This window comes from Lepidochelys kempii, chromosome 14, assembly GCF_965140285.1.
Source record: "Lepidochelys kempii isolate rLepKem1 chromosome 14, rLepKem1.hap1, whole genome shotgun sequence".
In the NCBI taxonomy this organism is placed as follows: domain Eukaryota; kingdom Metazoa; phylum Chordata; order Testudines; family Cheloniidae; genus Lepidochelys; species Lepidochelys kempii.
In genome coordinates, this window is record NC_136393.1 from 16,333,518 (window position 1) to 16,356,709 (window position 23,192).

General features: G+C 51.7%; 1 protein-coding gene across 1 annotated transcript in view; it reads right to left on the minus strand.

Annotated features, from left to right (window-relative positions):
• Positions 1 to 3,263: 3,263 nt before the first annotated feature.
• QRICH2 (glutamine rich 2) overlaps positions 3,264 to 23,192 on the minus strand; it is a 52,530-nt gene continuing 32,601 nt past the window's right edge. Inside the window, exons 10-16 of the mRNA XM_073310790.2 lie at positions 22,416 to 22,537; positions 19,673 to 19,738; positions 17,560 to 17,661; positions 12,594 to 12,759; positions 7,911 to 7,998; positions 5,608 to 5,734; positions 3,264 to 3,759 (exon numbers count right to left, since the gene is read on the minus strand). Of these exons, the coding sequence (XP_073166891.2) occupies positions 3,570 to 3,759; positions 5,608 to 5,734; positions 7,911 to 7,998; positions 12,594 to 12,759; positions 17,560 to 17,661; positions 19,673 to 19,738; positions 22,416 to 22,537 (861 nt within the window). The 3' untranslated portion in view covers positions 3,264 to 3,569. The remainder of the gene's footprint in view (positions 3,760 to 5,607; positions 5,735 to 7,910; positions 7,999 to 12,593; positions 12,760 to 17,559; positions 17,662 to 19,672; positions 19,739 to 22,415; positions 22,538 to 23,192) is intronic.

Here is a 23,192-nt window from a genome sequence, read left to right on the forward strand (position 1 = left end):
GACTCGATGGACCTAGCACTGGCATTCTCTCCAGAGCACATCCTGCCCCTTCTGCAGCAGGCATGGAGAGCCCCAGATGCAGCGGAGGGGAGAGACAGGGCTTGGGGAGCTTGTGAAGACAGCATGCACAGTGAGGCCTGGGGACAGGGGCAGGAGCAGGCCAAGGGAGGACGGTGAGGGTGGCCCCTGCTCTCCAGAGATCCACCAGGGTGCTGGAGCAGAAGAGGCCGTACAGAATTCCTCCTCCAACATTCCCTGTGGAACACCCCGTTGTTACCGGGCCTCGGCATGCGGGGGAGGGTATACACGGAGAACACAGGACTGAGGGGTGTATCATTCTCTATGGTTAATTTAACTTTAAATGTCAGCACCGTGCAGGATGCGGTCATCTCCATGTGACTGCAGGAAACCAGCATGCAGCACGCAGAGCCAGCCGCACCGGTGCTGCCAGCAGGCCTTGGGCAGTCCATGGCCTGTAAGTGCAGCGTGCAGCATTTGTAGCCACCCACCATGCAGCACGTGTGGCCGGCGTGCAGTATACGGCTCGTGAGTGCAGCACACGTGTGCCGCCTGCCTACAGAGCATGGCATATGCTTGTCGCCAGCCGCCAGGCAGCGTCCATGTGCTGCCAGCAAGCCCAGCAGGTGTCCAGCGTGGGGTATGAATGAAAGGCAAAAACTCGGCCCGCTACGGACAGATTCAACCCTGGCATGGCTCTGGGTCAACCACACAGAACAGACAGCATGTCTACACTGTACTGTCGCACACTGGAGCCCTACACCAAGCACGTCACATACTGTGTTCACTTGCAGTGGGTGTGTCGAATATGTGGGGCCAAAACTTGCCCAAGTTTAATCCACTTGGCATGAGAGGCCCGGGCCTAGGCACCACTTGAGCCCCACAGATACCCTCAAAATAGAGCTCCCACGGGACCTACCTGTAAGAGGTGCATAGGCTGTGTCCAGGCCCTCTGCACAGGGGTGAATCTTCCCCTGCGAAGGCACTCTTGCTGGTCCCTCCTCTCCCAGCTGGTCTCCGCTCCACACCGTCACATCCTTCACATTAAATCATTCAGCGCCCAGCCTGGTTCCCATCCAAGTCAAAGGGGGTTTTGCCATTGACTGTAATGGGAGCTGGAGCCAGCCCATACTATAAACTTCATTCAAGTTTTCCCCTCACAGAAACATTGTTGCTTTCGTTGTGCACTGGCAGGAGCTTTCAGAATGCAGGGACAATGGTCCTGAACTGTCCCTCCTCGTGAGAAGCGTCCACCATCATCACAGGGGTAAACACTGCAGCAGCAGGATATTTACAGGTTAACAACTACGACAGAACAGGTAGTGGCGGGATGTTCATACGACAAGTGCCAGGGGATGGCCATTGAGTAACAGGGCAAGTGGCATTAGAGCATGTGCCATGTATTCACTGGGAGTGTGTCTTGGTTATTTGCAGGGTTGGTGGCAGGCAATGGGTCATGTTACATTGCAAGCGTGTGATGATTTCTGATATCTACATCACACCACAGATGCCATCGGCCAAGTGTAACGACAAAACAATGTTGGGAGCATGCAAGGAAGTAGCTACGGGGCATTAATCAAAGCCTATGTAATTACTAACCCAGTTAGGAGGACTTACACAATAATTGTGCCATGTGACCTGTCTAGTATTGGTTACACTGACAGTTCTCTAAACACAGCCTGCTGAAACCTGCTGTCCCTCACCCCAGTGAAAGCCTTCTGGCTTTGCTAGACACACAAAAGGTGTGAGTGAGCAGAGAATTGAAATCAAGCTGCATCGTGGCATCTTTACTGCTCAGCCCTTCCTTGACTATGAAATGCTACCCGCCGTCTGGACTTTGGTTTGTCTTGTTTTGCTAGGGCAGTCCAAGGCACTCTGAGGCAGCATTAAAGCAAGTGGAATAAAAGTCCTCTCTCTCTCTCACAACGATAGCTCCAAATGAGGATCAAACCAGCACCAGAGCCATGGAGAGGATGAAAATGAAAAGCAGGCAGCTAGGTTAAATGCAGCAGGCAAAAAGTGCATGAGACTGAATCAAGGAATGGGGACAATAGTGCAAGAACCTAGATGCAAGCCAGGAGGATTAAAAGGTGGGGTTTTCCTGTCTGTTTTCTAGACATCTGTCTCCCCAGCTTTGGAATTATTTGTAACCCTTCATAGTATTCCCTTGCATTTGTACAGCTCCACAGATCAAGGGATCTCAAAGGGCTTCATGCATGGATGAAGTAGACCTCACAACAGGGACTTTTACAGATGGTGGAAATGAAGGCATACAAGAGCGGAGGGGTCCACCCAAGGTCACACAGTGAGTCAGTGGCAGAGCAAAGAATTGAACCTGGCTTTGACATTCAGTCTTGTGCCTTATTCACAGGCCACCCGTCCTCCTCAAATCACTCAGCACTATCACCTCCCTCCCTCCCTTCCTCCTCACCGACAAAAGAAAACAAAGGGCTGGGAAGTTTAGATTACATTAGCTGGGGTGGGCGCCCTTCACCTTGTTCCCCAGTCTGAGGGCCAGGTGCTCTGGGAAGCAAAGACCTGCGTGGGGGAAAGAGCAGTTCTGATCGGAGAGGCCTTTGTGTGCACCGGATGAGGAAATGACAGAGCACCAGATTCTTTTCTAATGACTCCTGGAGCACAGGCACTGCCCTGCTGTAGGAAAGACAAAGCACGTAGCCCCTTGCTTAGAAACCTCTCTTGCCAACTCCAGTCTGAGCACAGCTGCAAGAAGCCCACGCTGGATCAAGCACGGTGGGAAGGGGTTGGGAAAGGGCAGAGGGGAGGCAGCTACCTGGTGCACAATCCCCTCCCTGCCTGCCCCACAAACCCTGATTAGACTTCTAGAGGGACCAGTCCTTACTTGATACGGAGTTCAGGCTTTTCCTGCATGAGGGCCGCACTAGTTGTTTGCTAGGGGGCTCCCCAAGGGCCACCGCCAAGGTGTACAGAATAGAGCAGACTGTAACCTACCCTCCTCTTCAGTACTAAGGTGCAGCTTATGAAGACTACCGATCCCAGCATGCAGCGTTCCAAGTAGCTACTTAGGGCCCATGGCGAGCCACAGCTCTCCACCGAGGAGGACAGTTGGCCGTGGAAGGAGAACTTTGGGCTGCATTCTGCCCTGGTGCTTTTCACTCAAACAAGTCAACCATAGTCCGGTTTCAAAGATCCCCCTTCATGCACATGAGGTGCGTCGGGCTCTGTGATACGAAGGACAGTACAAGATCCCCGGGGCTGAAATGAGCCAGTGTCAAACTGGCTTATGCAGAAGATCTGGTCTTTGCAAACTCTACTCAGGCAAAGCTAGCAGCAGCGAGGGGAGGATTTGCAAAGGCCAGGGATGAACCGTTTTCCTGAATGAACGTGCTGCCCACCTCCTCCTTTTAACAGTGCTGCTGCGTGGAACAGCCCTGGGTCCTGTTTGCCGCAGGCACCGCACAAAAAGCTCCCTGTTCCTATCGCCGCGACACATGTACACAGCCTCCTCTCTGTTCTGCTCACTCTTTATTGCCTGGCTTCCGTCAGCGAGCGCTGCTTTCCTGCCCTTGCAGTCACTGTAACTGCTCAGCCGATCGCCGGCGCATGGAAAGGTCCAGGTGAAGCTCTAGCGTTTCTTTCTCCTGCATGGGAGAATCCTCTCTTGCCTCCCCAGGGGGAGATGTTGAGGTTGATAGATGGGTCAGGTCCACCCGGGACAGTCGACCCTCCGATGACACGGGCCTGTCCTTTAGCGACCTAGCTGTACCTACAGGGAAACATTGCAGACGATTTAACTGACGGATTATCCAGCTGTCTGATTCTCCGTGCATCCTGGGCATGTCTCTGTTTCTGCACTCATCATCCATCCAGCCTGCTTTCCCCGTCCCTCACTTCCTGATCCTTTCCCATCCAGCCACTTTTCCATCCATTCTTACATCCAGCCACCCTCCATTCGCCTACCTTGCTTCTATCCTTCAACTATCAGTTGTTATGCCTCTGTCCACCCATTCATCGACACGCTCTTCTACAAATTCATCCATCTCCCCTACTTTCCATCACATCCTAAGCCTGCTCTTGACATCCACTCCATGTTTGTTTATTGAGACCCCGCTGAAGTGCAAATTAAGTGTGGGGCTTCAGTGAAGCAGAGAATTTGTCCCTCTGAGTGAAGTTCACCCCAATGCAATCTGTTATTTCACACATCTATTGATGGATCTTTTCCTCCATCCTTGCTGCTTTCAATCCATTTGCCCAATCAAACTTTTTTGCCTTCTTTCTTTCCATACCCAATTCTACCAAGCTAAACACGTGTTCTTCCTGCTGAAGGCATGTATGTTGTCAAATGCTATGTGCCTCTGTTTTAATGGTGGGAGGGGAATATTGCTGTCAGCTGTGCTGAGAGATTCTGCGCTTTCCCGGCAAGCTCTTCACTCAGTCCAGATTCTACTACAGTTGTTCTAGCCGATTGTGTTTTAAATCACGGCTCAGATCACATGATTCTGCAGCACCACGCAGCTCACCCTTACCAAAATGAACAGATGGATGGGCTGACACAGGGACTGCCAAGAGACCCCAAATCCATCCATCATCAGGGCGTTTTTATAAAGGACGCCACTGAATGCTAGTTTAGAAGAGTCTGCAATGTTGGTCCCCAGCACCAGTAAGAAGCTTGGAATCAAGAACACGACTTTCCTTCTTGCTTTGGGCTGCAGGCTGCCCTCGGCCATGTGGCATTGAGGGGTCGGCAGGAAAGGCCCTGCATCTGGGGTGGGGAGCGCTGCTGCATTTCCCCACGGCCCATCTCTCTAGCTTCCATATGTGGCCCTTTTCAGGGTGGATGGACCAGAGAGCAGCTTCCCCTCCAGTCGGAGTGGATTGAACCAGCAGCGTCTCCCCTTCTTTGCAGCAAGCATCCCCACTGGGTGGGGTGTTGGAGCAACTGCCTGGGGGACTCGGGAGGATGAGGAGCAGCACAGGGCGCTGGGGAGGTTCCCACCTGCAGATCTCAGGTGGGTGGGCTGGAACACCTGCATGGGGCTGGGCAACCCAGCCACATCCCTGATGGAACGGCAGAGGGGGAAGCTTCGCATGTGACTGTTCCTTGTCCCTCCGTGGGTTTTCCCCATGGTGGGAGCAAGGGCCCCAGTGATTCTCCCCCCCCCCGCACCCCCTATTTGTTTACAGAGCCTGTCGGTATCCCAGGGGTGCTTTTATTTCCTGGTTGGCTTTTGTCATCGCTGATGTTCCGGCAAACAGCCTCAGCCCTGTGATGGGAAGTGGGTTTGTTCTTTACCTCATGCCCCCTCTGCTGGCTGCCTCTGCAGCAGCTGGGCACAAATACTCCAAAGCTAACCGTGGTTAGTGGGGACTCCAGAGGCAGACTGGTGTGTCTTGTCCCTTGGGGGTGCGGGAGAAAAGCCTCCTTGAACCCTCCTCACCACAGCGCCTACACAGAGCCTGGCATAACCTACCCCAGCTCCAGGTGGGGGGAGTCTCTGCTAGGAACAAAGGGAGCGAGACAGGGGATTCCTCTAGGAGCCTCTCAGTAGCACATGCTCATCAGAGAGTAAATTCTCAGGGGGTTCCAGCTCCCATCTAAACCCAAGCGAGGTACCTGAATTGCAGGGGGAAGACAGTTTGGCGCTCTGTGGGCGTGCTGGGAGGCCGGCTGTGTCCATCAGGGTCGACTGCCGTTGTGATGAAGACCGGGAGAGCTTGGGTTTGGTCTTCAAAGGACCTGATGGGAAGCATATGTGTAAGTGGAGGGTTTCAACAGTTCCTGGAGCCACAAGGTAATGGTGGCTCAGCTACCGCAGAGGATTGCCCATGAGAGAGCTGCACAGATCTGAGATGGGTGTTAGCTTTAGACATTCTAGGCTACATACATCCCTGATGGAAACTCCTAGACCTAGTGGACCTCCATTCAAGTCAGTGACCTGAGAATCTACTGTGTAAGGACCTTTCATGGTGGAGTCTCTGTGGGACCCCATTGCGTGGGGCCACACAGTGGGAAGCCACCCAGAGAACAGAAAGCTGGGATGAGTGGAAAATAGCAGATCACAGTGTATTTCACCAAGTACAGTGCACCTTGCAGAAAAGCGTACAGGAGAAATAACACAATGCCTCGTGGGGAGTTTATCAGCACTCAGTGCTAGGGAGCAGCTAGTTGAGAGGGGGCTGCATCCCCTGCTCACATGGAATCAGTGCTGCAATACTGCCTGGTGCTGTTACAGTGTCCTCTAACCCAGGATCTCAAAGCTCTTCACATACATTAATGAGCCAAGCCTCAGACAATCCCCCTGCCTCCACCCCACTAGGAAGCTTTATTATCCCCATTTTACAAATGAGGAAACTGAGGCAGCGAGCGTGCAATTTCCCCAGCCTGTAGCAGAAGTAGGAAAAGACCCCAGAGTTCTTGCCCCTTCATTTCCTTGGGGAAAGGTTTGACCTGATGCATTTGCTGAGCCCCTTGGGTACTCTCCTTATTCCTGGGGATTAGCATGCAGATCTGAACATGCACACACTGCTCTGTCCTGCCAAAACCGCCACCCACCTTGGGCACGTTGTTATGTAACTGGCAAAGTCTACCAGGAGAACAGATGAGCTACCAGGACTGAAAGGGAAGGACAAGTTCATTCAAGCTGCTGCTGTCACCTGGCAGTGATTCCAAGAGAGGAATGATGCACAAAAGCGCCAGACGGGGAGCGCTTGACTGTTGACCCAGTTATCTCCTATTTTTGATTGGCTCAGTCACATGCTCTGGTGCGGTGCCTTGGCTACTGGGGGGATCCCCAGCACCCCATGAGCCCCATTGGCTGCTCTCTGACCCCTCCCCTCCCGCTGTCCTATTGGCTGCTCCCCCTTACTCAGTGGCAGGACACCACTGCCCTATGCATTCTTGCATAGGCTGAAGTTTGGCCAATCTCTGAAGAATTTGGGAGCCATTCCCACGGCAGCCAACAGGGGGCAGTAGGGGCACATTCTTCACATCTTGCCTCTAGCCTTGGTGCGCTGTGTTTGTGTGGAGGGGGCAACATTTCAGTCATGGGCTAGAGGAACAGGAAGGGTTAATGCACCATGGCAAGCATTCTGGGTACTCAGCGGTGCTCCCTAGGTAGCCACTCTTGCCCTCTTCAATGGGGTATCCCAGAACATTGGTGGGGACTGAGTCTCCCCTGTATCCCTCGTGACAATCCCTACTGCCTGCCAGTTAGCAGGCACAGAGCTACCTTGCACTCTAGACAAAGGGCACCGGGTACAGCTTCCATGCCCCCACTGGACCCAGGATGGGAACTACCCAACGGATAGGTCAGAGACCAGCAGAGCGCTGAAGCAGGCTCCGAGGGAGATCATACCTACCACTTCCCACACTGTTGTTTTAAGGATACTGTATTTACAGGGGTTGAGGAGAGGGCCGGAGATCATGTGAGCAGCAAATTCCACCCAAGGAATCAAGATGAAGGACGATCCTGTGGTTCAGGTGCTAGCCTGGGACTTGGGACAAACCCTGCCACAGACTTCCTGTGTGACCTTGGGCAAGTCACTCTGTGTGCCTGAGTTCCCCTCTGTATAATGGGGATAACAACACGGCCCTGCCTCATAGCCTGGTTGAGGACAGAAATACATTAAAGATTGTGAGCTGCTCGGATACCGAGGTGCTGGGGGCCAATATAATTACCTAATATAGACAGACAAAGGCCTCCCATCATACAGTGACCCTTTTCGGGGTGCTACGTGGACAGCAGATCCATTTTGGAGGAATGGACAAAAGAGGGAACACCCTTCTCTGCTCTCAATCCCACATTCCTCCGGCTCCGGCCAGCATGATGAAGAAACAGTTGCATTCCATCAAAAACAGGCAGGACGTGAACAAAGGCTCCCCAAAGAAAACAAACCAGGCATCCGAGACTTACCTTCCTTGACTGAAATTGATGGGAGCCGAGCGTCCATCCGCCCTTTGTAGATGTGTCCATCCAGGCCCAGGATATCCACCTCCTCATGCTAGGAAGGAAGCGCAAAGACAGAACTGGCGTTGGCGTCGGTGGTTAATATCTGACTTGGGGACAGAGGTCTTGCTTTTTACAGAAAACAAGAGTGAAAACCCCTGGGAACGAGCTGGCTGGCATTGGCCCAGGGAAAGATTGGCTCAGTGGTCGTTTATCTACCATCCTGTATTGAAACGTCATTTCAAGGTGGGGTTCAACGCAGACCAGTGACTTGGTAAGAACAGCATCGCTGGGGCCCCCAGCTATTGCTTCTCAGTGGCTCCAGATCAATCTGCTCAGTTTGCAAGTAAAACGCTAGCTTCTCTAACCACTTGCCCTCCAAACTCCATTTGGGATCTGAGAGTCAAGCTGGGTTCTTTTCCATCCTTGGTCAAAGAACTTTGTTAACGGGTGTGCTGATGAGACAAAAGAGAATCCAGCTCCTGCTCCCAGAGCTATGCTGGCTCTCCAGGTCTAACAGCAGTCACAACCTGTTTCAGACACTGAAGTCAGCAGATCCGACTCTCAATGCACCTGGGGGGCAGATGTGTTGAGTAAGAAGGGGCTATTTGTATGTAGTCACTGTCCAGAGTGGGGCAACACATATCCATCCCACGCTCTGTGTACGCATGGTCTTCACAGTCATGACACTGGTATTAGAGAGAGGGTGACCATGGTTCCCATAGTTCCATACAAACCCTGATCTGTTCTCTGAGAGGAGTCCTGCCCAGGGCCCGCTCCAGCGTTTTTGCCACACCAAGCAGCAAAAAAAACCAACTTGCCGCCGAACAGGGAGGCGGAATCTTGCCCGCCGAACACAGAGGCGGAGTGATGGTGCGGCCTCCGACTGAAGAAGAGTCGTGTCCCTGCTGCCGAATTCCCGCCAAGCGCAAATTGCGCTGTGACGGAGTGGCTGCCGAATTCCCGTCACCGCCGAGGTCGGATTGCCGCCCCAGAGCCCAACCTCCTGCCGCCCCTGGCACCTGCTTGATTTGCTGGTGTCTGGAGCTGGCCACAGAAGAGCAAACAATATTCTACCAAAAGGTGAACAGGCATCAGAGACATCAGGGTCTGAAATGTACATTAAAGGAAATTACACCCAGGTGGCCAGATTCTGGTCTTGGATCCGAAAAGGTTAATGGAGGTATTCTGGATTTACGCTGCTGAAACTGAGACCTGGGGACTTAAGAGTTCCTAAACCACTTAGGAGCCAACATCATGTTGATTTTCAGGGGGTCTTAGGCTCCGAACTCACTGCTAACTCACCTAGGCATGTTTGAGAAGGTTATCCTAGATCTGCTGCTTCAATCTTGCTGTCTCCACAAAGCAACATGTGGCATATTGGAAAGGGGGTGTTAATATTTCATTGTAAAGACGCAGGAACAAAACCTTTCCCTTTGGCAGGCGGAAGGGAGGGGAAATGTCTCATGACAGATACTGCTTGGTTTATTCTTAACTCTGGAAGATGCTCAAATATCTTAGGGATGGGCACAATACAGGCACCTAAACAGAATGGAGTTGGCTCCAACCCCAGAGGGTTATTAGCATTTCTAACCTCCATTCAGGCAAAGAAGAATACCTGTTCCAGACCCCCACACAGCAGAGCGAACAGGTTCAACACCCTGCAGTCACCTTCTTTCCCTTCTGCAATGCTCTCACGTATTTACTAGAAAACATCAGTATCGCTCAGGAATGCTGCCCTGCGCTGACCCCTCTGTACCTAGGGCACCGTCCACAGGAAGGAAATCCACACATGCGACAATACGTCGAGGTAGTATCAAGCCCGAGTGTGGATGTGCTGCACCGATGCAGAGCGGGCTTTGCACTCGCTGTAAAGAACATCACTGAAAGATGGGCTCAAGCTACATGGGTACATGCCCAGCTTTGACTCAGTGCAGCGTCGCTAACTCATGTAACCACATTGAGATAGTAGGAATTTCCTTAATGAGGCAGGGCCCAGGTCGCTACTCCGCCCATTAATTCCTCCCTCCCCCTCCAAGCCCCTTCTCTTTGAGAGTCCTGGATAGCCCATCTTTCCCCCCACCCCAATTCTCTATCGCTGTTACCATGTCCTCCTAGCCCAACCTTGCACTGTTACCCCATCCCCCTCCATCACACTGCTCTGTTTGCTCAGATCTGACAGCGACAGGCCAGGGGAGGTGAAGCGTGTGTGAGGAGGCTCCGATGCGCATTCCCAGGGCTGAGCCGGCTCTGACAGACGGCAGTGTGCAGGAACCGGGCATGTCAGCACACCGTGCAGTGCCTTGGGGGGGGGCTGTAGGCACCTGGGAACGCCCTGACTTTGTGTCCCTTTTGCAACAGGCGCCAACCCCATGTCTGGGGTGTTTCCAATCATGCCTTTCTTTCTCTGCCCCCACCCCCACAGGGAATTAACTGTGGGCTTGTACACGCACTATTAATAGGGGATGCAGGGACTGAGACGTCTCTGACCAATTTGGACTTTACGGGGTGGCCAGGCCTGCAATGGAAAAGGTCTCCTGAAAAGCAGTAGGAGCAATAAGAACAACCACCCCTAGAGCTCTTACATAGCACTCTTCAATTAATAGATCTCAAAGCGCTCCACAGGATCATTGCCCCCATTTAACAGATAGGGAAACTGAGGCACAGGGAGGTGACATAACTTGCCCAAGGACACCCTGAGCCCGGGAACCCTCTGAACCCCCCCCTGAACCCTCAGCTCTCCTGAGTCCCAGTCCAGTGTTCTAGCCACTTGGCCAGCCATGACAACAGGCCCGGCAACGGCCTTCGTGCAAAGCGCTGGAGGTAAAAGCACTGCAGAGGGGTGACGTATCTGGGAGGCAGGTTCATATCAATGAGCAGCTGGGGAGATGTGGAAGCAGGGTTCATGGGGGGCAGAGGGGAGGCACTGTATTGCTTCCTGCTTCACTCTCAGTGCTGCCATCTTTGCCAAAGGGATCATCCTAACTGTCTAGTCTGACCTCTGGGGACCTCCCTGGTCAGGAGCAGGTGGACCTGGGAATGAGAGGCTGGAGCATCTGCTGTCCCTGACTCACTGGGGAAGCCAGTAGAGGGTTATTCTGCATCCAAGACTGGGGTGGGGAAGGGTGGAATTTCTTTAGAAACTGCAAGAGAAGCTAGAAAACAAGCTCTGGTGCTCAGAGTCTCTGGGTACTGGGGATTCTGGAAAGTTCAGATACTCCAAGCCCCTCTGTATTCAGGAGGTACTTGGTTAGGAACAAACAGTTGGATTCTCAACTACTGCAGTCCCGTACTCGGGGCTGGGATTTGGGGGATAATGTAGCTTCATGTTCCCCTTATTCTGGGGCTATTGCTGGGTCTGCCTCGTCCCCAGTATAAACTGGAGCAGCCTCAGAGCTCCTCTGACTTCTACTTCCCACAGCCCCTACGAAACCAAGAGCAGACAGTGTGGTGTACCCCAGGCAAGCCTCTTGTCAGTGTAGAAACTTCACACCAGCTCTGCACCAGCCAGAAGGCCTCCTGCTCCCCATAGGGAATTCTATGGGGGTGTTTCCAGCCTGTGTAAGGCCCCTTTACAGTACCTAGGGTGACCAGACTGCAAATGTGAAAAATCAGGACGAGGGTGGGGGGTAATAGGAGCCTATATAAGAAAAAGACCCAAAAATCGGGACTGTCCCTATAAAATTGGGACATCTGGTCACCCTGACAGTACCAGGGCAGCACACACACACACACACAAAAAGGCTTTCATGAAGCTGAGACCTGGCCCAAAGGGTTTCCTTCCCACAACATTTCCTGCATCTCCTATTCCTGGAAGAGCTGGTGATTAAAAAGGCCCGGCTAATACTCACACTTACCAGCCCTGACCACTGTTTCTCGTCCAACAGCTGCAGATACACACAGGGCACTGGCTAAAGGAAGATTTCTAAAAAGCCTTATGTTGCCAGATGATTCAAAAGTTAAATTTCCCAGTGGAAATCACAACAGCCTGTTTGGGTCAAGTCAGAGACTTTTCCACTGCGATTAGCAACACTGGTAGCAAAAGCCGGGTTGCTGTGGTTTAAGTAATGTTTCCTTTAGACCTGCTCTGAGCAGGGTAAGATGACCTGGGACTGAAAATTCTGGCAGCAGCCCCATCTATGGCTCAACATTACTGCTACCATGGAGCTGAAGTGGTGTTAGCAACCAAGGGACGTCTTTGCAACACGTCCCATGTGTAGTCAAGGCTTAAAAAGCAGATACATTTTATTGACTCAAAATTATTAGCATCTTGTATACAAGATCCAGATTGGCTCTGGGGCCATCTGACCTGGGATTGTAGCTAGGAATATAAAACTGATTTTCTTATGATCCAACAGCTGGAACCGAGGTGGAGGGGCCAGCCCCATGTCCTGGACAGCTCTCTGGGTACCACCAGCAAGCACACTGCAGACTCCAGGTGGGGAACCTCTGGGTCTGGTTCTCCCTTGCCTTGCATATCCCCGGAGCCCAGTGCAAAGCGAGAGCACTGTACATTTCTGTCGTGACCAGGTATTGTTTGACACCTGCTTTGCACTGGTGTCAATGGTCACACGAGGGGTGGGCCAGTGCAGAGTCAGGCCAGCTGTGTTCCTGGTCTCTCTCCCTCCCTGCCATCCCAGCCACTGATACCTTCATCACTGTCAGCATGGCAGTCTCCTCGGGATGCACAGGCACACACTGGGCGATTTGCTGCAGCCGTGTGTAGCGCCTGTAGGGGTAGGTGAGGGTGTGGCTGCCGCCGCAGCGCCGAGGCATGGACAGGTAACCATATTCCGCCATCTCCGCCATCTTGTCACTGTGGGACAGTGAACAGCAATGCTGCAAACTCAGCCAGGTAAACAGCAGAAAGCCTCCCCGACAGCCAAGGTCCAGGGCACACTGCAAAACCGAGCTGGCTTCTGGAGTCCAGGCTTTCCATCTTTGTAAGTTACCATAGAAACAAAAGCCTCCTGCTGCCACGCCCCTGTGTTACCTGTGACGGGGAAGTAACTGGGTGTGTGGCCTTTATTGCTACTTTAAGAGGGACAAAGAAAGCCTGAAAGGGGTATGGCTCTTAAAAAACATTCTGCACGTCTGTAAACTAGACATTGCTAGCTTGCCTATCCTGTTTTTGCTGTGGACAACTGGAGATCTGGTAAGATCCTGACAGCGGAGACACCATGAAACTGATGCTTGATTGGTGAGAGGACGTTACTTTTGTGCAGCCTACTTAGAACAATGGGCACATTTTTGTTAGCGTCCATTTAACGCAAATCCTGACAAACACTTGGGGGGAAGTGGTCTTTGTTAAAGTCTCAACACCTTCCTCTCAGCCCCTCATTTATGTGCTGAGAAAGCTCGCAGGCCCTCTGAGATCCCAAACAAGTCCCTCCAACAAAACTAGGGACTTGACATTCCTGATCTTTCTAAGGAGAAAGAACAAACAAACAAAAAAATCTTTTCAGGCACTAGCTTCTCCTTGCAGGTCACCTTCAAAGGATGTTGAAAGTGACCCCTTTCAGGGATGCTACCATGAGCATAGCTCTCCTGGCTGCTACTGCTGGAACCCCACACATGGACACTGAGCTAGCTGTGAACTCCATGAAGACCACAGAGACAGGGAAAAGAAGAGACTGGAGAGGGAGCTGAGGAAGGGACAAGGAGACTTGAGGTGGGAGCGACAACCTTCTAGTAGCAGGCAGTTCTTGCAACTGCCTGTGCATCCATACGGTAACACGGTAGCAGTGGGGAGAGGGGCCTGACACAGCTGGGACTCAAGGCCTGGGTATTAGGCAAAGAGAAACACTTACCCCTCGGGACAGCCCTTTGGACTCTTTGGGTCTCCTCTTATTCTCCTCTGACCTATAGAGAGGGGCCCAAGCTGCCAAGTTGGATCCAAATTCAAAACTTTCCCCAAAGTCTGGATCCAGGTTTTCAGCTCAGCCTGCTGGAGATGGGGCTGTGAAGCTTGGCTCCAGATCCGAACTGCTCCAGAATCCAGTGTGTTCAGGTCTGGATTTGTGAGGGCCAAACCCTCTGGCTGGAGCCAGATGCAACATGGGTAGGTGCCAAACAAACTCCTCCCACACACACTTCACTCCAAACCTGGGCATCTCCCAAGCAGACCCCACCAGTCATTCCACACTATGGGGATGGCTCAGTCCTGACATGCTCTGCACCCTCAGCTCCCACTATTTGAAATGGGAATTGGGGACAAGAAACCATCAGCCCCTCCCAGGATCAGGCCCTTTGCGAGGGACCCCGTGTGCAGATGGGACGAACTCAGACTCATTTTCATTTGTGCCTGAATAACTCAGGCCGGGGCCTCCGGAGGAGAAAGGCCCATTTCCCTGAGCCAGGGAGTCATCATCGCTACAGCACTGGGGTCGGTGAGGTTTGCTCATCATCAGGCTGCTGAACTGCAGCAAAGGGAGACCTACACACGCCAAGAAGTCCCACAGTGCGATGTTCAGAGCGGGGCGCAGCCTGGGGACACCCCCAACTCGCAGGCCCAGGCTCAGTCCCCAGTCTGGGTTGATAGCAGCACAAACCACATGGCAAACACCAAAGGCAGTGACAGACACACAGATCCAGGGTCCCAGCGGCAGAGGAGGCTGGAGTCTGAGGCCCGCCTTATTGATGGTAACTGATGTTGTGTGCCAGCCCTGTAGTGCGTGTCTGGTGCTGTCTGCCATAGCGAGGGTCTAATGATCGGCGCTGTCAATCCGGAGTGGGGGTAAGGGAGTAGGTCTGGGGCAGAACCTGGCCAATCTCTAATACAGCAGTTAAAAGCACCCAGGCTCTCTCACAAGAGGAAGATCCATGTGAGTAGCTGCCATGAAAACAGATCCAGAACGGGCTTCATCACAACTGCTGGAGATGGGGCTGTGAAGCTTGGCTCCAGAGCCAAACAAATATTCCCCCCCTCAAACTCTTCTGGTGTCTAAAGGCCAGTTTGACTACGAGAGGCTGTTTCTGAGTGTGTGTGCCCCCCCAATGCTTTATGTATTTATCAGCCCCCACCCTCACATGCTATCCCCTATGACCAGACTGGACCCCGTTTGTACCATGATTAGTATGCACGCCACCTAGGATAAAAGTCTATAAGAGATATCAACGGTCATGCTTCGGGGCAGAAGCCAACTGCTAACCGTTCAGGATTACTTAGGAAGGAACTGTCCATGCACCAGTCCACTGGAGGGTTCTTGCAATTTCTTTTGGAGAATCCGGTACTTGCCACAGCTGGAGACAAGATACTGGACTAGCCGGACCATTGGTCTGACCCACTAGGGCAAGTCCTGTGTACCTACAATGCAAAAGAGGGCCTGACCCCTGGCTGGTCACATTGCTTGCTTTGCTGAATAGCTAACCCTCCTCGGCCCTAGGACTCTCCTGCAGCATGGTACCCTCTCCTCGGGGCGGCCTGGGGGGAGAGATCTTCCTCGGCGGGTACAGCTTGTCTGTATCTGAGAGCAGCACTACAGAAAGGTCAAGACACTCCACCAAGGGAAGTAAGATACGTCCAGCCGTGCTCAACTAGCCAGGAAAGAGGGTGAGAGTCCCTCCCAGATGCTCCCTCCACAGGCTCTATATTGCGTAATGACTGGGGCCGGACTGATGACCGCCCATCGCCTGAGGCTCTCCTGGCTCTGTACGCAGCACGTATGACATTAGCCTGTCAGCAATCCCTGTGGTGAATGCAGATGTGCCCGAGCTCTTCGTGTGGGCAGGGATAAGAGCCCCCCTCCCCCGCATGTCTCTGTCTAGATACTCACTACTCAGACCTGCTCTCCTACCGTTTGTTATACTGGTCTGGGCTGAGACACTGCGACTGCATTATCTCCCTGATCATCTGGCTGCTGGCCTTCGCCGAGCCCCCGAAGTGGATCTGCACCTTCTCTATGTCCATGAGCATCTTGGAGTGGATGCTGCGCAGCTTGCCAAGGCCCGCGCTCTTCTCCAGCTGGAGCGCATCCAAGCGAGGGTAGGGGCTAAGCCCTAACTTCAGACTGGGGCGGAGGAGGAGATGCATTCAGTGAGAGGAAAGGAAAGGAGCGGGGATGCTGTTAGAGCTAATCCCCCAGCCTTGCTCACACGACTAGTCCCGTGGGCTTAATGGGGGCTGCTCACATGCGGAAGGGAGGCAAGATCGGGCCATTACACTGTTTGGGGAGTTGGATGAGGACCCCGAGGACAGGTGAGCCGGGCTGTACCAGCCCATTTGAATCCTGAGAAAGGTGGCTGAAGCCTCACCCCTCGGGTGGGGGCGGAGCCACAGACTGACCGCACTGGAAACTGAAGTCCTCTAGTCATCTGCAAAGCAGTGTTAGCAGCGGAGCAGGCTTCCCCCATGCAGATGCAGCCCTGTGCAGCCGCGACCCCTCAGATCTGAGAGGGTATTTCACTCTCCAAGACTTACTCAGCCCTTTACCTCCTGGAGGAGACGTCAACCAGATGGGGCCACTTGTGCGGGGTTCTCTCCTGTGGATACATTCCACGGGGCTGAGATCCCACAAAACTCATTGCACCCTGGCTGAAGTGATTTGTTCTCTCCCACAGAAGAGAGTTTTGGGTTTCCCTGTTCGTGTGACATGGGGCTGGGCATCACCCAGCAGTGAGTTTGCAGCTGGGCTCATGCCCACAACCTGCTATTGTCTCAGCTGGAGGATTTACAAAGGTTTTATTGTGCAGGGTTGTGAGGCCGAGCAGAGAAAGGGTCAGTTAACTTCTTGCAAATGTCTGCAAGGCCAAAGTCTGCTCTCACTGACACCAGTGCCACCCCCAACGAGATCAATGGGGTTGCTCCATGTAAGATCCTAGGGACATCCCCATTCGATTCCTGACCAGGACTTTCGAACAACCAAAGCAGCGGTCCCTAGAGAAGCCATCCCAGAGTTTACACTGAGCCCAACCTGTGCTGGGGCAGGACCTTGGGAGTTCAATGACTGCTGCCTACATACTCATGCAGTGCAGACATTTAGGTACCTCACCTCAGTGCCTTGATTTATGGGGCAGTCCCGTAATCTGGGACATAACACACAGGTGTCCTTGAGAGCAGCACTGGCCCCTATACCATTCATAACAGCGTGGATAAATTCCCCTCCCTCCTCTCGATGACCCGGGCAGGTGTAGGGATTCCAGCTCTGGGCTTCAGGAAGCATGGAGCGAAAGGAAGCTGCGTTCATTTAACTAGCAAACGGCAGCAGGACAAGGCTTTGGTGCACTGAAACCCGGGGCAGGAGAGTGGCCATTCTCCCTAGGAGAAGGCAGTCAGCCCTCTGCTAGGAAGAGCAGGCCTGCAGTAGGGTGACACCTACAGCTGCCACATTGGGGAAAGGGGGTTGGGGGGAACCATCCCCACCCTGCTAATTCCAAGACAGCCGGAAATGGAAGGCAGGCCTGGGAAGGGCCCTGCCTGGCTGGCTGGTCCGAGCTGCAGTTGTTGCTCCAACCCGGTCAACACCAGAAGCTTCTGCTAGCAGAGGAACCTCTGTACTGCCACCACTCCCAGCGGCGATGGAGAGCTCTCTCCCCTCATCCCCCGTTCTCTGGTCCCCACCCACACGTGAATCCCAACACTAGGAATAAAGGCCCCTCCCTCCCGCATACACCATACCTGCGGGTGTGCTGCCTGACTTGCTCCAGTTCGTAGACGGTGTAAGGCCGGATGGAGCGGTGAGATGGTAACCCCGGCACGGAGGGTACGGTCATGATGGTCCTGGCGAGTCAATAAGCAAAGGGGTCAGGGGAAGAAGAGGAGAAAATCCGAACATCCCTGGTTATTAAATCCACTGCCTGGCATGTCTGGGGTTTGCCAAGTGTCCCAGGAGGGAGATCTCAGCCCCTCATTTATACATGGTGCATGATCACATGGCATTGGAGCTGCCCTCCAGCAGGGGGTGTACGCGAAGCCTGGAGAATGAGTCATGGATTGAATTGACCTCTCCCATTACTGCTCCAGGGCCAGTGCTAGGAGACGTTTACTGGGCCCTAAAGCATGGATGGGGGTCAGCACCACAGAGACTCTAATCCCTGCAGTAACACCTTCATGCCCCTCTGGCAGTGTAAAGGGGTCTGAAAGTGGGCAGAAATGGCCCCTGAGAAAATCTCTTGGGCAAGGGGCCTCCCTGACCAGTGAAGAGCTGGGCCTGGGGCTCCATGCCAGCCCTGGCACAGGGGCGGGGTCAGAGTCACGTTGGGGGGATGGCCAGAGTGCACTGCACTAAAGCTATTCCCTACTTCCTAAGGACATGGGAAGCAGAGCTTAAGTTAGAGCAGCCTAAGAGCTGCTCTAATTTACACTGGGGTTTGGGCAGGTCTGTGCAAGGCTCTAGAATGTGGGGCACGCAAAAGGAATTTCAATTTATCTTTGCCCCTGCCCCCTTCCACACCTCACCACCCCCAGCCACAGCACAGGAATGGAATAATTAATATCGGGCCAACTGCATCTGAAGTTTACACTCTGAAACTTGTAACTTTTATGGTGATTGTCCTTGCTTTCCCACTTCAGGGTCAATCAGATTCTAGCAGCTGATATGCCAGAGTTAAAGAGATTAAGGCTTTATCTAATTTGATCTCCGCTCTTCCAAGTTTGCAGGTGCTATGAAACATTCGTTCCTAGCACAGGGGATTGGAGATAGCACCACACAGCAAGTGTCTCACAGCAAGGGTCAGGGGAGGATGAACTCCTGAAAATGGTTACTTTATAATCCTCCCTTTGTAGCATTTTCTGTGGATAAAGCTCTGCATAGTCATTGATTTACTAGCCTCCTAAGAGATCAATAAAATATTATCATCCCAATTTTACAGCCAAGAACATGGAGCTATTAAATGACTTGCCCAAGACCACATACAGAGTCAGTGGCAGAGCTGGACGGGACCCAGATTTTCCATTTTGTGTGAAATTCCACACAATGAAAAAAAAATTCTGTTCCAAAATGGGGGTGGGGGGATTAGAAAACTCCCGCAAAACAAAATTCCATTTTTTGTTCTGATTTTGTGGTTTTAAATTTGTATTCCTTTGTAATATAAAAGAAATATCAAAACAAAAACAAAAACATTCCCTTCTGAAACTGTAGCCATGGAATGCTCCGACATCATCGGAACGCTTTGTATCAGGGGCTTTTTCAAACAGATTTTTTGTCAGCATCTACATGTTCTACTGTCCAAGAACTGGCATTTTCCGACAGAAAGACGTTCCCCTGGAAAATATCCAACAAGTTCGACCAATGGCAGTGCTGGGATGACGACACAGGAAGTCCTGGCTTCCAGCTCTATGCTCACACCACTGGAGCAAGGGTGGCACCCAAACCACCCCCTTTTGTCTCCTGTGACCCAGTTGGTTTGATCTGCTAAAGTGGTTCCTGTGAGCTGTAGCCAGTAACCTAATTACTGCAGCTAGTCACATTTGGGAAGGTTTCTGCACCTAAGGGTTAGACACTTGCTTAAGATCCAATAGGAAGTTTGAGGGGTGCCCCCAAAAAGCAGCTTCCAAACCAACCTTGGGGACATGTCACCAGTGTTTGACTCACCATGCTAAGGCGCACAGCAGTGTGAAACCTGTGTACGTGGATGTGGGGGGAGGCATGTTGTTTCCCCTCAGGAACTCAAGAGACCATGAGCAGCGGCTGCCCACGAGCCCCACCTGTAAAAGGCTGCAGCACTCTGGAGAGCCACGTTTACGCCAATAAAACATTTGCAGGCATCTGGAAACACAGTGCAGTACTTACGGGCCGGGCACCACCATTTTCAGAGGTCTGTCGCAGGAAATGCAGTGGAAATGAGCCATCAGTCTTCTGTTGGGATGAAACCAGACATGGGAATCATTACAGGCTTGGGCCCAGGGGTGAACGGTTTCTTTGGATCTGTGCTAAGGACAATAGGACTGAATAAGAAGCTACAGAGCCCCAAGCCTAGAGGACCACTGAGTAGCCACAGAGAGCGCTAAGAACGGTGACCTGGGACATGAAATATTTCCATAGTTTCCATTGTGTGACCATATCAGCAAAACACTGGCCAGGGAACTAATTTTATACAAGGTATTTCTATGTATTGGGCCAGATCCACAGCTAGTGTGAATGAGCCCAGCTCCATTGACTTCAATGGAACTACCTAGACCAGCTGAGGATCTGGCCAGTTATTTTTAATATATAATGATAATAATACTCGGAGTTACTCAGATGAAAGGGGCTATACTTGGCTTATGAGCACTTTGGGGCAGGGACTCTTTTTGTGCTGTGTTTGTACAGCGCCTAGCACAATGGGGTCCTGGGCCATGACTAGGGCTCTGAGGCGATACAGTAACACAAATAATAAACACCAAGGGCAAAGTGATGCATTAACTCCTTCCACATCCCCTGTGAGGTGGGCCAATGTCATTATCCTCAGTGTACAGGTGGGGAAGTGACTTGCCCAAGGTCACATCGCAAATCAGAGGCAGGCTCAGCGGTCTTGACTCCAACTCTCCTGCGCTAACCACTAGCTGTCATTGCTGGTGTGATTAAGTTTTGTCGTATACATAAACCTAGCACCTATAACTGCTGTGAGGCACTGGGTGTCACGTATCGATGGATACGAAATTTACACCCACGTTCACACTTACCATACACATTAGCCTTTTACACACTACACCCAGTCTGCAGTTCTATCAGCACTAAACACACCAGGAAAAATTTGCGTAAAAGCACATGTAACTTGGCACAGAACTGTGATGAAGGGGTGGAATTCTATACCCACATAAACCTTAGGCAACCCTATTAAAGCTGCGGGGGTATGGGGGGGGAAGAGGGCCCAGAACCAGGACCCAGATCTGCACCTTCAGAGAGCAGGTAGCTAAGAACCCGAACCCCCAGAACAATCCTGCTCCTAATCACTCGTTACATTAATAAAGCAAGGATAGGGTCATGAATCAGCAACAGGCATTACTGAAAATCTGCCCTGAATTGATAGGAAAGCGCAATCTCTCTTGCAGGGACTGAATGACAGCTCTGAACCTGCCCATTTGTGTAAAGATAACCCTATAGGCACAACTGAAATCAACCAAACAGGCACCCTGCCTTCCCCTGAGATGTTGCCTGATGCTGGGGAAAACCTGACTCATCTCATCAGAGTTTGTTCGCTTTTATTTTCCACCCCTCCCAGTGGATCTGATGTTAGGTTCAATAAAGGATAAAAATAAACAGGTGGCCCATGGGAGAGAGCACGAAAGTACATGTGTGGGCTGGAAAGAGGACTCTGGATGTCAGACCCAATCTGTAACTTACAGAACACGTGAGCCATACAAGACTGTTATTGTGTCATCTGGCTAACAGGGTGCGCCAGGTTTCATTTCTCCGGCAGCCCCTGCAGTGTGTGGGCCCGTGCCTTGGACCTACACGTTGAGCACAGGTGCCCTTTGGTGGCCCTACGTAGGGGACAACTAACAACTGGTGGCAATTCACCGTGTTGGTAAAACTCATGGGAAAGTTTCACTTCACGTCTTTCATCCTAGGATCGCCAAACACTGTGAATGTTGACACGCCTTGAGGAGCAAATCCCTGTGAAGTTCTTAAGTAGATATGACATGAGTAAACTGAGGCAGAGAGAAGCATTAAGGGGCTTCCCCAGAAGACACAATAAATCTGGCCAGAGCTAGGAATAAAAGCCATGAGTCCCAATCTCCCGCTGTAATCACTGAACCATACGCCCTCCCTCACATATTCCTCCAAATGGCTCTGTCCGAAGAGGCAGCAATCTCTCTTATATATATATATAATCTCTCTTTGTACTACCATAGTATCTGATGGCCTTCCACGTAAAATCAGTAGCAACGGTGAAGTCCCTAGTGCACTTCAAGAGCTACCAGCTCTTAGATTTTCATTCTTAAGGTTTCAGGACAGGATTTTTCAAACCTGTGTAAGGGATTTAGATGCCTGTTCCTTTCCAATCCCTTAGGCAGCTTTGAAAATCTCCACCTTCATTAACAGCCTCCCTGTTCTGCAACCGAGCTTCTGCCTACAACAGAACGACAGGAGCAAAGAAGCTGGAAACATCTTTAGGCCAGGAAAGTTGCAAGAGTATTTGAATAGGGGAGCACTAGAAAAATCCTAAGGCCTGGTCTGCACACATTTTTTGTACCAGTATAGCTATGTTGTCTAGGAGGGTGATTTTTTTTTTTAAACCGACTGTGTTATAGTGCAAGCTTTAGTGTGGATGCAGTTATACCAGGATAAAGTTGCCTTATAGTTATTCCCCTTCCTGTATGGAGCAGCTATACTGGTCTAAGCATATTTATATTGGTATAATTACATCCACACTAGGGGGTTGTAGTGTTTTAACTATCCTAGCATGGTTAAAGTGGTACAACTTCTGTGTGTAGATAAACCCCAAGAGAAGTCAACCTGACTGAGGTTATCCCAGGAAGTCAGAGAGACCAATCCCTCAGTCTAACTTGTTTCCCTAAAGCTGTAGCTGTCCATCTCCAGATGTTCTTACTTCCTAATTCCAGCAGCATCGTTTGCTTCATACTGGGGAGACCTCTCCTTCAGCTGTTTCCGGATGGCCTTCCAACGCTCTTCCAGCTGCTGTCTGAAGGGATCTAATTCCAGGCGGTCCAGCTGCAAGGTAATGCACAGTTCATAAAAGCTGTGTGCCCATTTGTATGCGTGAGTACAAATGGCTCACCAATGATTAACACCATAACCGAGACATGAGATAATAATGAGACATGATGATGTGTTCAAAGGCAGTGAACACCCAGGAGAAGAGAGATGCTTTCTAAAGGGAGACATGGAGGTAGAAGCAGGAGCTGTGGGATGAAGCTAGGCAAAGGAAATCATAGACTGTCCTATCTCACCCTGGGAAATTTCCCCTGCTATTCAGATTGGAACAGTCTCTTAAGAAAAGTGGTGGAAGCTCCATCACTTGGGTCATTTGGAATAAGATGGCACGAAGTGTTAGGAAATGTACTGCAAAGAACAATCTTGTATTGCTGGGAGTGATCTAACACTGAATGGGGCCTTTCCATCTTTACCTCCTAAGGTTCCTAGACCCACCGAGTGTCCACAGATCATCTCTAAGTGACGGGGCAGCAGCAGGGCACTAACTAAAGCCACGCAGGCAGCACAAATAAGGTGGGCAATTCTGCTCAGCCCACAGTCAGGGGGTGTCACAATTCAGGGCAACGACACCTGTATTTCCCCTTAGTGGCTCTCTGGCTTCCAGCTCCCCAGCTGTTGCTTCTTCTTGGGTGGAGACCTGCCTCTCATTCCC